At 33.8% G+C, this 15,050-nt stretch overlaps 1 protein-coding gene across 1 annotated transcript; it reads left to right on the forward strand.

Annotated features, from left to right (window-relative positions):
- Positions 1 to 346: 346 nt before the first annotated feature.
- Positions 347 to 14,285, forward strand: LOC126967238 (max-like protein X). The gene is made up of 5 exons (XM_050811729.1): positions 347 to 538; positions 689 to 765; positions 1,011 to 1,121; positions 8,946 to 9,143; positions 11,096 to 14,285. The coding sequence occupies exons 1-5, from the start codon at positions 457 to 459 to the stop codon at positions 11,261 to 11,263; spliced, it is 636 nt and encodes a 211-aa protein (XP_050667686.1). The 5' UTR covers positions 347 to 456; the 3' UTR covers positions 11,264 to 14,285.
- The last annotated feature ends 765 nt before the right edge of the window (positions 14,286 to 15,050 follow it).

Here is a 15,050-nt window from a genome sequence, read left to right on the forward strand (position 1 = left end):
AAGTGCAGTGGCAGCGCAGTTGCAACTTGCAACTTGCAGTGCAGTGAAGATTAGTGGAATACGTCAACTAGCCCTGCACTGCAACTGCATGACTCAAATGACAAGCGTAGCAGTCCAGTTGCACGTATTTAACAGAATTGCCTTACTGAACGTTACCTGATAAACTACTGTTGTCAAAATTGTCATCAATCAATAGCTGTTGTATAATGTATAGTTTAAACAAGGTTAACCTTTATTTTCTATACTCTATAGCACTTTGGCTGTATGGGCGTTTGACCCCTTTGCCTGTCCAGATGGACGAACAGAACCAAAAAAAAAACTCTATAGCACAGATGACAGACGTCAGACGGAAACTATTCTGTAGGTACCTGGATATTTTAGTAAACACACATTTTTGAATATTACATAAAAATAAAATTATTGAATTTATTCTATTTACGTTGATTTAGTATTAAAATGTCATCTATGTATTCTCTATCTGGTAATGGCTCGATTCAAAATATTCATCAAACCCCGTCATCTTCTAACCACAACTCTGGTAAGCTAATTGCGTTCTAAGTTTTGTGTTATTATTGTTTTAATTTTAGTATTTACACAAATTTTATCTATTTAGAATTATTTCTATTCTTTTAATTTTATTAACAAATAAATGAATTATAAATGTCGATGTTCTTATTATTTTGAACAGAGGATGAAGATGACAGTGGAGATAACAAGGCATCCGCACTGAGCTTCAAGGAACGTAGAAGGGAAGCACACACTCAGGTAATTTTTAACAACAAATTTAGGCAAAATAATATATCTTCATAATAAATATACATACATAATATAATTTAAAAGGTAAATTACAAGACAACACTTAATTTAGTATTATTTTTTTGTGAATAATATTAGATTAACTTTCTTTCTCAAATCTTTCATGATAGCAACTTGCAAAGATTTATTTTAAACTATACTGAGTATTTATTAAGGGTTATTCAATTATTATTTAAGACATTTTTTTGTGACAGGCAGAACAAAAAAGGAGAGATGCAATTAAGAAAGGTTATGATTCATTACAAGAATTGGTGCCTACATGTCAACAGACTGATGCTTCGGGTTACAAACCTAGTAAAGCAGCTGTAAGTAGCTTTTCCTCCATAGATTGTGTTATTCTTTTCATTCATTTTACACTGTCACTATGGTATTTTTTATTGTTTTATCCCGTCTGTTGGGCGGCCTATGCCAGAAAACGCGTGGCGCCATGGCCAGTCTAAAGCCTCCGCACGTTACCGACGCCAAGATCAACAGGCTCGGGTTACACAATAAAATTTATTGCTTTTGAAGTGTTTCGGCTTGTTTATAAAAACGAACATCAATGCTTTTGTTATTAAACAAGCTAGCGCTTTTTTAGATAACATAAACAATAGATACTGCGTAATTTAAACATATTTCGTTTAAAGTATATCATGCTTTTTTTATGATTTTTTTAGATTTACCTACGGATTAAATTTCGATTATTACTAATGTATGTAGTCATTTTTTATAACTAAAACATACTTCAAAGTTACTAATAAGTAATAGAATAGTTACTAAAACATCATACATAATACAAAAAAGTATTTTTAAATTGACTGCTACAGATAATTTTTAAGGCTGACCGCATTTTGGCGGCCTGTCATATTTTACACAGATAAAGTTTTAAAATTAAATATTTTTACTTTTATAGTCTGTTAAATTGCCTTTCTTGTGGTTTATCAGGTTTCACGTAGTCTGAGATCTAGAACTAGCTATCAAGTATCAATTAATTGAACTATGTATGCAGTTCATGATTTATTACTTTTATCATTGCTACATAATAGATATGGTGCTCGCAAATAATAATTAATGTGTTCAGCTGATCAAATTCATGTAGGTAAGTATTAGGTATATACATTTTTATACAATATACACAATAGTTATACTTACTCTAGACTTACTCTAGATATAATAATGATAATATTGACACACTTTTTACACAAATTATTTTGCCCCAAGTTAAGCATATATAGCCGGTGTTATGGGTTACTTTATTTATTTATTTACTAATAATCCAATAGCTTTATATACCATTACAATAGACTTACAAATAATTTTACAAATATGCCAATTTAGGATTAAGAATAATAGTTACAAAACTTTAATAGGTATACATCTGTTATTTAATGCTAATATTATTACATATGTTAATAATAATATTATTTAAGAGGTGTGTGTGTGTGTGTATAGTGTAGGTGAGTGAGGGTGTAGATGATTGAGTGTTTTCGTGTTTATGTTATACAATTTTATTTTCATGTGTTTTAAGTATTGAGATTTCGTGTAAAAAGCGTTGCTTAGACGTCGCAAAAATGTCAGTACCTGCGTACTCGGTATTATATAAGTATGTTATACGTTTAAAAATATTGTTCTGGGCATAATTTGTAGTTACTTGGGGGACGTGAAACAAGGAAGTGTGACGGGTTCTGTAGTCCGGTAGCTTACATATATAGATTCTAATAATTCCGAACAGTCTATAAGGTTATTCCATAACATATGGAGTAACAGTATATCGCTTTTTTTCCGCCGTATAAACAGAGGTTCCATTCTAAAGCGTACACAGACATCGTCATAGGTGTCGAAATGAGAGTAATCCTTGAAGCACAAGAATCTGACAAACTTCTTCTGTATAGACTCAATTTTGTTTATATGTACTGCATAGTGAGATGACCAAATACATGATGCATAATCAAGGATACTCCTTACGTATGTTGAGTACAGAGTTTTTATGCATGTTATATTTGTAAAAGAACTACATGTACGTTTGATAAAAAATGCGAGTCGTTTAAGAGCTCCATTAGTTATAATTTCAATGTGTTCAGACATAGTTAATTTAGAGTCCAGTGTAACACCAAGATCCCGAACTGACTTTACTTCTTTTATTAAGGAGTCACCTATATTGTACGTAAATTTAATCGGACATTTTTGCCTCGTGAATGTTATTTTTTGGCATTTGCTGCCATTTATACATATGCGATTCTTCGTATAATATACTGCCAGATTATTCAAATCCTTTTGTATGAGATGACAGTCTGTAGTTGAATCAATGGCATAGTAAATTTTCTTATCATCTGCATACATCAAGAAACGTGCGTGTTTAAAACAGGTAAATATGTCAAATAAGTATGCGTTATACAGCAATGGTCCTAAAATAGATCCCTGTGGAACTCCAGATAACGCATATATAAAATCACTTTTGGCACCACCCAGAACTACAGCCTGTCTTCTGTTTATTACGTAGGAGTAAAGCCATCTATGTAAATCACCTCTTATACCAAGCGCATATAATTTTTTTTGCAGAATAATGTGATCCACGCGGTCAAAAGCCTTTTCAAAATCCGTATAGATAACATCCACCTGTGTTCCTTTACTCGTTTTATCGACAGTGTAATTAACAAGCACAGACAAGTTTGTAACAGTAGAGCGCCTCTTCATGAAACCATGTTGTTCTGGTGGTATAAATTTATGTACGAGAGGTGTAATACGCTTCTGTATTACAATCTCGAAAATTTTTGCCATCGAGTTGAGGATTGATATAGGTCTGTAGTTAACGATCTGGTTTCGTTGTCCAGTTTTGTATATTGGCACATTGAGGGCCTCTTTCCATTTTGCAGGGAACTCTCCGTAACGATTAACAGACAAGGTAAATATAATTGATAAAGGTAAAGCCAAAGTATCGGCACAATTTTTAAGAAACACTGGAGGTATTCCATCACTGCCCGCGCCCTTATTTATTTTGAGTGATTTCAGAATGCGTTTTATTTCATGTGCATCTACTGATATTTTCGATATAAGTTCGTTGTTTAGGCAACCCGATGGAAGTTCATAATCATCATAGGAATCTGCGGGATTTTCAAAAACACTTTTGAAGTGTTGACTAAAAGCAGAGCATATCTCGGTCTCATTATTGAAATCTTTTCCGTTGTATGACCATAGTATTAGAATGACCTATATTACCCGTTCTTAGGGATTTAACGTATGACCATAGACGGGTAGGATCTTTATTGATATATTCTTGCATACGATCGATATAAAATTTATAACATTTTTTTGTAAAAGTTATTGTCTTGAACGAAGTAAGCAAAATTCATCGAAATCTAGCGGATTTTTATATTTTTTCCATTTTTTGTGAAGTTTTAATTTATCTTTTACCACGTGTATAAGTGCTCTACTATACCAGCATTTTTTGATGATTTATTTGTAATTCTAGGTGTGAACAGAGCTATCAGATTATTAATCTGCTTATAGAATATATCAAGTATGTCGTTGATGTTGTCTCCTAGTAGAGTGTTATGCCAGTTTATTTTGGAAAGGCCTTCATTTATTTCAATAAAGTTTGATCTATGAAAATTAAAGCGAGAGATAGATTTATTTTTCAAAAATTTAATATTAAGATCAGTTGTGTCTATTTCTAAGGACGGGTGATAATTTTCTTCTGGAACGAGTGACTGCTTAGCTCTCAGTATATCAATTTGGAAATTGCAAAATATTAAGTCAAGAGTATTATGTGCTGTATTAGTAAGAAAGTTGTATTGCTCCAGCCCAGCTATGCTGCACATATCCAAAAATTCTATGGCAGCATTTTGAAGACCTATTGAACCTTTTTTTAAGTGACTTACCCCCTGTTGAGACCATTTCACGTGAGATAGATTGAAGTCCCCACATAAAAGTACATTATCGTTTTGATTGTTAACTAAATAATTAGAGAGTGCTGCTGTAAATGTCACAAGATTTGTGGCCTGATTTTTATCAGGTGGCATATAAACAACACCGACATGAAGCTGACGGTGATTACGGGATCCCAGTGTACTACTCGGTATGGTAATCCAAAGTGATTCTAGGCCAATACATGACCATTCTGATTTCTCTTGAGCAAGTAGATTTATTTTACAACAAATCATGACACCACCGCCAGTTTTCTTTGCAGTTGCACGAAAATCACGATTGCACCTAAAAACGTCATAACGGCCATCACATAATTCTCCATTATGAAAACCATCTGTAAGCCAGGTTTCCGTAGCAATGATAATGTCATAGTCATTACACAAAATGTTAAGTTTAAGATCGCTTGTTTTCGTACGTAGCCCACGAACATTCTCGTAAAATACTTTTAGCGCTTTAATCATTTGTTACCGGTACAAATAGTTTCAAAATTATAGTTAAAAATATTTTAGTTAATTTATGACAGCAGATAACTTTTATAACTAAGCAATACGACGCTTTATCTATTAATATGTGTGGTGTGTATGGTGTGAGTGATGTGTTATGTAAGATGTATTTAGTGAGAAAAACATTATATAAATTTTGATTAACTAATTCCACGAAATAGAAACCAGTAGTTGATGTATTAAATTTACAAAACAATAAGTTAGATATTTTCATATGTGAGACATAAAAGGTCACAGTTGTTGAAGTTATACAATTTTTAATAAATCTTTTATGGTTATGGCTTATGTTAATTATAGTTATGGCAGGTGATTCCTCGTTTTTCCTTAAAAAAAATCTGACAATTTCTCACCCAAACAAATTTGTAGGACTTTTTCCTGCCAAATCCTTCGATTCTTTCAAAAGAAATTTATTATCTGGGGTCAAATGCTCAAAGACAAAGAACCTAATAGGTGAACCGCTCAATCCAATATCCTTTGTTGTGATACCTTTAGTTTTCCGCAAGCCAGATAATATTCTATCCTTAGTGATACGGTCTTTTAACTTTATCACATGTGGTTTTGGGCGTTTGGGCGTACTTTTAAAAGGCTGAACTCGGTGTGCAAATTCTATTTCATCAAAAGACAGTTCTAAACCAGCATGTTTGGCGATTTCCACCATAAGTGTCTTGGGGTTTTCATTTGGTGCTTCCGGTAAACCAACAATTTCAAGTTACAAGACAATGATATATTTAATACAATATACTTACTTAAACATACATAAATTCATATAAACATACATAAATACATTTAAACATCCTTGACTCGGAAACAAACATCCATATTCATCATATAAAAGCTTGCACCTACCGGGATTCGAACCCGGGACCTCTAGCTTAGTAGGTAGGATCGCTAACCACTCGGCTATACAGGTCGTCATATATAGATCGCACATATATCTTGTATGACACTTTAACCACAATATAAGAATTTTTAGGTTTTTACAGATTATCAAAAAAAATGTTATTACTATTACTACTCTATGTTATACTATTAGTAATTTTAATATAAAAAAAATTATCTCTTTTATCTATCTCAAATGATCAATATTGCCTGCCCACTTTGGTATTAATCACAAATGATCAACAAATCATGTTTAAAATTAATTTGTCAATGTCTTGCTGGGATTTGAGGTGTATGTACCCTTGTACCTTCTGTAAATCCTTCAATGCCCTCCACTGTAACATATCCCAGGCATGTTCAATTGTAAATCAGGCAACTGAGCAGGCCAATCCAAAACTAGAGTTTTCTTTTTAAGGTTGTTTGAGCGGCCAACCCTAGCCGAACTAACTGGGAATTGGATTGTATGTGTAAAAAACTAGCAGCTGGTGGTCTTCCTGAAGTCTTTTGCATTAATTACGTTTTTGTGAGATTTAATCATCTTTTTCACAAGGAGGCACATTCCTGCGGTTAATATGACATGCATAGCCCATGCAAAATGCCCATCTAAAAGTTCGACACAGTCTTTTTTCCTCTGGTGTTGAATGAGAGCATAGGCGGAAATTATCTCTTACAACCAGGCCACCCATTCGAAAAAAAAGAAAAAAATGGTCAAACATAGATGAGTACCTATTTGAGGAATACATTACCTTTTTAGTTAATTCATTTAAGAATCATAAAAATTGAGATGGAGAAAGAATAAATATATTTAAGTATACTTAGCAACTTAAATTAAACCGTAAATAAGTACACAAATGAAAAAAAATCAGACATCTTTTAAAAAAAAATCCCAGGACTTTTTAAATGAACTAATAATTAGAGTAAATGAATTAGACGGTTATATTAAATTATTTTCTTAATGTGCAAAACGTATTTTGATGGTCATGTGATGGAAATAATGTATTACTTTCATCCACTTACGCTATTTTCCGTCGGGGTAGGCAGAGACAATAGAGTGCCACTTGCTTCTATCCTTACAAACTTCACGCGTTTCCTCTACATTCATTACTCTTTTCATACATGCTCGCCGCTTGCGGGTGGTCCGGTCTTTTTATCATAACGTCCCCAATTTGGTCGACGAATGTTCTACGAGGTCTCCCGCGACCGACTTGCCCACACACATTTGCCTTATATATTTGATGCGTCTTTCTTTCTTCACTCATTCGGTCCACGTGTTCTAACCATTTCTAGTCCTTGTCACAACATACTTTCAAACCACAGCGCGCTCGTATTACCGCATTCAGAATTCTATCAATCAGTCTTACTACTACGCAGTGATCGCATCTCAACTGCGTTATTTATGCTTTTATGCTTCTTCTGCCATAACCAACTCTCACTTCCATACATTAACGTGGCGACAAACACTCCATTATGTACAGCCATTCGCTTCTATTGGCACAGTCTGGCCGTTTATAAAGGCATCCAGCGCTCCATTCACACAGTTTCCCGCAGTCACTCTCCTTTCAATATCACCTTCATATCTTCCGTCTCTTGTAAACATGCTACCTAAATATAAGAATTCTGTAACTTGTTCTACCCTTTCATCTTTAATCGTAATATTACACTCAGTCAACCTTTCATCCTTCTCAAATACCATTACTTTTGTCTTTCTTGCATTCACTTTCAAACCATTAATACGAACACAGGCTTGAGAAACCCTGTACAGAGATTTCAGAGCCCTTATCAGAAAATCGTCCACCCCATACATAGATAAGACCTTCCATAATTCCTTTCTATCATATGCCTTTTCCAAGTCTATGAACGCGCAATATACATTCTGGTTTTTTGCCAGACATTTTTCAGTGATGCAGCGTAAGGAAAAGACTTGATCCGTACATCCCATTCCCTTCCGAAATACCGCTTGCACATCCCATACCCTGTCATTAGTCACATTCATTATTCTTTCAATCAATATTCTGGCATACACTTTTCCAACAACACTAAGAAGACTGATCCCGCGATAATCAGACATTCCTGCTGCGAACTGCCTTTATAAAATGGCACAATCACTGCCTTCGTCCAATCTTCTGGAACTTGGCCCTGTTTCCAACATAAATTAAACAGGCGATGCAGCAGACTCACTATTAGTCCATCGCCAGCCTTCAACTTTTCAGTCGTCACTCGATCATACCCAACAGACTTTTCTGACCTCATACCTCTTAACGCTTTCATAATTTCATCCATTCCAATTTCATCACTCGGGTCCACAAACATATCTATTATCTCTTCTTGCTGTTTTTCACTTATATCTGTCTCGAATGAGCTCTCAAAATAATTCTTCCAGCACTCCAAGTACCATACTTTCTTCATCTATGACCTCACCTCGTTCATTCATAATCAGTTTCATAGATGTATTTATATTTTTGCCCCGCGCTTCTTTCACGAGTTTCCAAAACAATTTTATATTATCTCGGAAACTTGCGCCGAATTGTTCCTCATATTTCACCTTTTTCTCATTCCTTTTCTTCTCTCTACATTCTTTAACTTTCGCTTTCACGCATCTATATTTGTCCTTGATTTCTTTAACATTATCTTTTTATATTACTATTACTGCTTAGTAATTTATTGAATTATGTTAGCCAAGATTTTTTTTAAAACATGTTATTATTTCTTATCAACACTTATTCAAAATATTATTGTTCAATTTATAACATTACTTAATGAACTTCAAAAACTATCACCAAAGTATGCCTCAGACCTGAGAAGGACGGGCGCATGAATCTCATGTTATTTACATTACTTTTTCAGGTACTCCAAAAGTCCATAGACTATATACAGTACCTGCTTCAGCAACGACGGCGTCAAGAGGAAGAACGCAATGCTTTACGAAAGGATGTTGTAGCGTTGAGAATAATGCAGACTAATTATGAACAAATTGTGAAAGCGCAACATTCTGTGCCTGGCCACAGCGAGCAGAGATTGACTGATCAAGATAAATTTCAAGTTGTGAGTTCTTTATGTTCATAGTGTGGTTGCTCAGAAACTTGGGATTGGTTTATGTGGCTCCCTTACAATGTACACCAGAACTCATCTTCCTTGCCCATGTTGCTCTTCCTTCAAAACTGATGAGACTGAGAACAGTGACAGTACCAGTGGGAGGCTCTTTTGCACAGGATACCGGCTAGATTATGGGTACCACAACGGAGCCTATTTCTGCTGTGAAGCACTAATGTGTTTACACGTCACCTGAGTGGCACTACAGTTGTAGTGTAGAATTTTTGGGTTTTTCAAAAATCCTGAGTGGTACTGCATTGTAATGGGTATGGCGTATCAATTACCATCAGCTGAACGTCCTGCTCGTCTCGTCCCTTATTTTCATAGAAAAAAAAACAGGGAATTAGGGGCTAGTCCTTGCGTCATGCACTATTTATAATGGCTGTCATTAAATTTAAAGCTACAATATGTAAAGTATATTTTAAATACTTGCCCGCCCGCGTTGGCACGTCAGACATATTGATTTAGACTTCTTAATTTTAAGAAGACCACAGCTACTTTTAGCTCTTAAGGCCAGTAAGAAAAACTTGGCGATAATTGCCCTGGTAACGTCAAATTTTTTAGTAACGAATTCGACCAAAATGAAAATACGCTTCGGCGAAAAGTTAAAAGAAATTATTAATAAGAGTTGTATTGTGTCCATTCTTGCAAGTAAGCAAGTAATTATAACTTATAAATTGCAATAGGGTTAAGGGCTTAAAGATGATAGACAAGGTCATAAAATTGATCTTAATGAAACCAATAAAATAAATAATGGCATTTTTTATGACTAATTGGTAATGAACTTTATCAGTTTTTAAATTTTTCACTACCTTAGTTATCGACAAATTGATTTGTGATCGTACAACACGAAGTATTTTACCACTTCTTTGGAAAGTTGATCTATAATCAGAATAATTGGCAAGAAACTCATTGCCACTCTTCCAACATTTACAGCTTTGGGATTTTAGAATTTTTTTCAATAAGAGGGAGCAATCGGGCAAGAGGTTCAGGTGATAGGATGTGGTTAGGAATCCGTCCATGGACATGAGCAGCACCAGGAGTGGATTCATTGCAGGCCTTTAAGGTTGGAGCATGCTCTACTCTCGAAGGTCCATTAAGTCGTATCGGTTCGGGAAAACTGTAGCCGGTAGTTGATTTAACAAAATGTCTGTGCGAGGCATGAATGCCAGATGTCAAAAAGATGCAAGTGGAATTTTGCATTTGGACGATTTATGCGAGATGTACAAAGTGATGTAACAAAAATAATAAAATTGTTTATTAATTAATGTAAACTAGCTGACCCGACAGACGCTGTTATGTCAATAGAAAAAAAATATGCATGTATTTGGGAAATATAGTCTAAAGACATCGGAAATGTGTAATCAAGTTAATGAGTTAAAAATGAAACAAACGTATTTCTGAATGATTTTATTATATGCTAGTAATCAAAAATAATAAGGATTAATATAGTTACCTTTTACAAAACCAGTTTATAATTACCAATCTATTAAAGTATTAAAATGGATATAGTATGTGATCCTTATGAGATAGACACATCCCCTCTTGGACATTTCTGTAGACCTATATAAGATACATAATTCCACAATACATTATTTTGTTATATCTTTGAGGGTTTAGGCAGCGTTTTCGTTGAAAGTTCCCAGGCGGCATTTTTTTCCGACACCTTCAACAAATATCGTTATATTTAAGCAAATATATACATCTTTACATATTATATACTACAACCTTCCTCGAAAACCACGCTGTCCATTGGTGAAATCAGCACAAAAATCGGTGCAGTAGTTTATGAGTTAAGTCAGACAGACGCGGCGGAGGACTTTGTATTATAATATGTATTATTTAGTGATATGTTTTTGTACACCATGTGTTTAAAATTATTAAAGTTAATTTATAACATTCAGTTTCAGGGTATCATGGATAAGTTGTTTGAGAGTTTCGAGTCAGTGCCTACTAACAACTTTTCTGAATTCTCCGCTGGTGTATTCAACTGGCTGGAGGAGTATTGTAAACCCCAATCGTTAAGGACTTTAGTGCATGGAGTGTTAAGAGAGCAGAGTTATACGCCTTAATAAGTGATAAATAGAAGCCCAGTAGCCGCATAGATAGTACATAACAAAACTGGTATACTTCGGTAGTGACATAATGACTGTTTGACATAATATCAATGTAATAATATTAAACACATACTGAAGGTGTTGCTTGACCATAAACTTAGAGTACTAAAATAGATGAACCCTGTGTTAAAGTGAGAGAAATATCCTTACATAAAAAGCTAGTTGTGAGAAATAGACGGAATAGAAAAACACTTTAGTGTCCATTAGTCTCCTGTCAAATTGGACCGTGTTTTAATTTTAGTGTTTCGATCGTTATTGTTCTGTGTTTTAACGGATATTGATTAAAAAATATGATGGTGTCTTATTCTGTGTTAGATTGTGTGGTTATCTACAGCAACAATCCAAATAAAGAAACATTTCACAGATAAACACTAATTCTTCAATACTACTTTCGTGATGTTTATATTCGTAGAACATATGCACCAAAATACTAAATATTACATTTTATAAACGCAGTAAACACTGTATTTTGTCAAGATTATATTAATTAAAAAAATTATGTGTTACAAAATATAATATTGTATACGTGAATATGACACCGTTGTCCGTTGATCAATATTTGTCATAGGAATTGACCAAAATACTACACACCTCACTAGCACATCTGTAAAACTAGCACACCTGAACATTTTAAATTTAGTCTCGCCGTAATGAGGAGTGTTTGTCTATTACTCTAGTATATTAAGTTTATGTGCTTGACACAGGCATTATCACAAATCATAAACACTTCAGTTTTTTCAATATACCCTCAAATTCTTGAATCTTAATATTTACCTTTAAATTATATATTCCGCCTCTATCAAGATAAAAATATTTAAGCTGTGTTATATAATGATGACATCTTAGATTAAGGATTGGTCTCCGCTGCGCTCCAACTAGATACCGCAGGCGTGATCGTTTACGATAGCTTTAGCGCGGCAACTAATACGACGCCAAAGTGGGCGTGCTTGAGCCAGTCTCGAACAATGTGTGACGTTGACGTGCCACATGTTCTGTTAAACTTTGCTAATAATTGAAACTAAAATGCCGGGTTGCATAGTAAAACTTTGTAAAAATAATACTACAAGAAATAAGAAAGACACTGAGATCACATATCATCAGTAAGGTTTTGTAATTCATTAATTTTAATGTAAAATAACACGAAGCGTATATTACTGAATTTGAAAGATGCCATTGAGTGTCAAGATGCCGCGCACACAAGCATCTAATAGGTGCTGTAATAAAAAAGCTATTGTTGTTAGATAGTGCGGTATCTAGTTGGAGCGCAGAGGAGACCAATCCTTTATCTAAGGATTTCATTATGTACTGTAAAGTAAATGACATGCTTGTTTTAATTTTTGGATTATGAGCCTTAATACAATCAAATAAGATCCATGTTAGGAGGAAGTAATAAAAATATGTTATGGACCCTTATTGATATACACTTTTCTGATTACATTTGTGTAAAAGAACTTTGTTTGCAAAGGTTAATATTTGAGAAGAAAGAATTACTTATTCGACCCAATCGTCATTGTATCTAGTGCTTTACCTCCTTATTCAAATTAGTCTGCTAACTTAAAGCACTGCTAATTCTCACTCTGTCTTCTTCTATTGACATAAGTCAGAATGAGAAAAAACACTCCTTAGCGGCTGTTTAAAGTTAGCGAACCATTATGAATAAGGGGGTTAATGTTTTGCTTCCGAATTTTAGCAATTAGATTAAGAAAATTAATTATAAATATTGAAATTGTTATATTTTTACTATATTGAATTTATAATTGTTATTCTTGTAAAAATTATTATATTTAATACGATTTTGTGAGGAGATTCCTTTGAAACGCAGCTGTGACTTGTTTTTGTAAAATGTTGTTAAATTATAGTTATTTATGCAATGTGTAATAAGGGGTATTAAACCACGAATGTGGGTTTAATAGTATCACATGAGTGCTATACTACCTAATTATCAACAGTTGCAAACAAGACTTTATCTACACCCATAATATGAATCCTCTATAAAAGATTTTGAAATAGTTCGCTTACTGCTACATTAAAACAGCCAGTCCTAGTAGTAATCTTATATCATCAATTATTACTGATTATATACAAATAAACTAAGTATTAATGAAAGAATTATTTATTTTGCAGTGTTTAAAATATCTGGTGGTGTACTGTCAAAACTTAAATCGCTCATTTTTTGTAAACAAAACAATAAAAATATCGATGAAAAATGGCGGGGATTCGAATACTTTTTTTTTTACGGCGCGTGACGTTCTCTTAGTTTGGAATGCATATAGATACCACGCATCGAGCAATAAGAATGTGGCTGTCTGTTGAAACTCTTAGCGCATGAAGGGATCGAAAAAAAATTAGGAGTGTTATTATGAAATTCTTTAATAGAGGATTTAAAGCATAAGTGTAGATAAATAAGTGACTAAAAAGACTACTACTACTACTACTTTTTATATCACTATTATGCATATCTTATTATCAAGTTAATGAATAATTAATGTTTATTAGAATTTTAATGACCTTGATATATATAAATAGAAATCGTTGGGGTATTTTACATATTTCGTATTTATCGCTATGTTTGAATGTGTAATAAATATATTTAAGAAATATGTGTTTACAGTCTGTTAATTATGGTCCAATTAAAATGGTCAATGATTTGTCACTGAATGAACGAATGAAAATTCTGTATTGCACTAAAAATATAGATTACACTTTTTTATATCAGATCTATAGTAGCACATCCCTTCTAATATTATAAATGTAAGTTTGTTTGTTACGATTTCACGGCTAAACCACTGAACCGGTTTTCATAAAATTTTGTACAGAGATAGACAAGAACTTTAATCGCGAATAAAAGGCTTGGCGGGGTTGAAATAAGGGTGGGAATATGCATGCATTTTTAAAATTTACACCTGTGTGGGGATGAAAAAGGGGGTGAAAGTTCTATAGTTTGTAGCTTATAAAAATGTTTTAAGTACGCATAGAATGTGTATTATTTGTAAAGTGAGTATATTAAAAAATAAATAAATAAACAATAACGCCCAAATTAACTATTGCACGCAGACGAAGTCGCAGGTAAAAGCTAGTATATGTATATATATAAGGTGACCTTATCGCAGATTAGCGATCTCCTCCAGGTGAAGTATTCCTATGGAATAGCAACCCTTGCAACTAGGGAATGCAACTTTTTTTTCGGGATTAGCCGGAGTGTCGAGAGAACAAGCAAGCATCAAGCATGGTTCATACGTGTTACTCTGCCGGTAGGAAACATTTATATTTTACTAGCTAACCCGGCAAACGTTGTTTTGCCATATAAATTATTTTGATCTTTTGTTTGCTAGTTGATATGAGAGTTAGTTGTATTCATTAGTAACAATCACACTTCTTTTATATTTTGTATAATTCACACTATAGTTTTATAAATTATAGCCTATTTGTTATTCTGGTGTGTAAGCTATATTATTGTAAAGTTTCATGAAAATCTATTCAGTAGATTTTGCGTTAAAGAAGTTCAAACATCCAGACATACAAACTTTCACATTTATGATATTAGTAGGATTACATACATTTGGATTCCAACTCGGGTGGGAGTTCCGTAAAATTTTCTCGTTCCAATTACGAGTGTCTGAAGACGAAGGTTTTTAAACAATGTGTGTTTACATACGGTTAGCATGAGGTGGTCGCTACCTATGGGATAAAAAAACTCATGGTAGCTCAGAGTTTCGCAGAAAGTCACCGACATAGCCCGAAT

Source organism: Leptidea sinapis, chromosome 12, assembly GCF_905404315.1.
Source record: "Leptidea sinapis chromosome 12, ilLepSina1.1, whole genome shotgun sequence".
NCBI classification, from domain to species: domain Eukaryota; kingdom Metazoa; phylum Arthropoda; class Insecta; order Lepidoptera; family Pieridae; genus Leptidea; species Leptidea sinapis.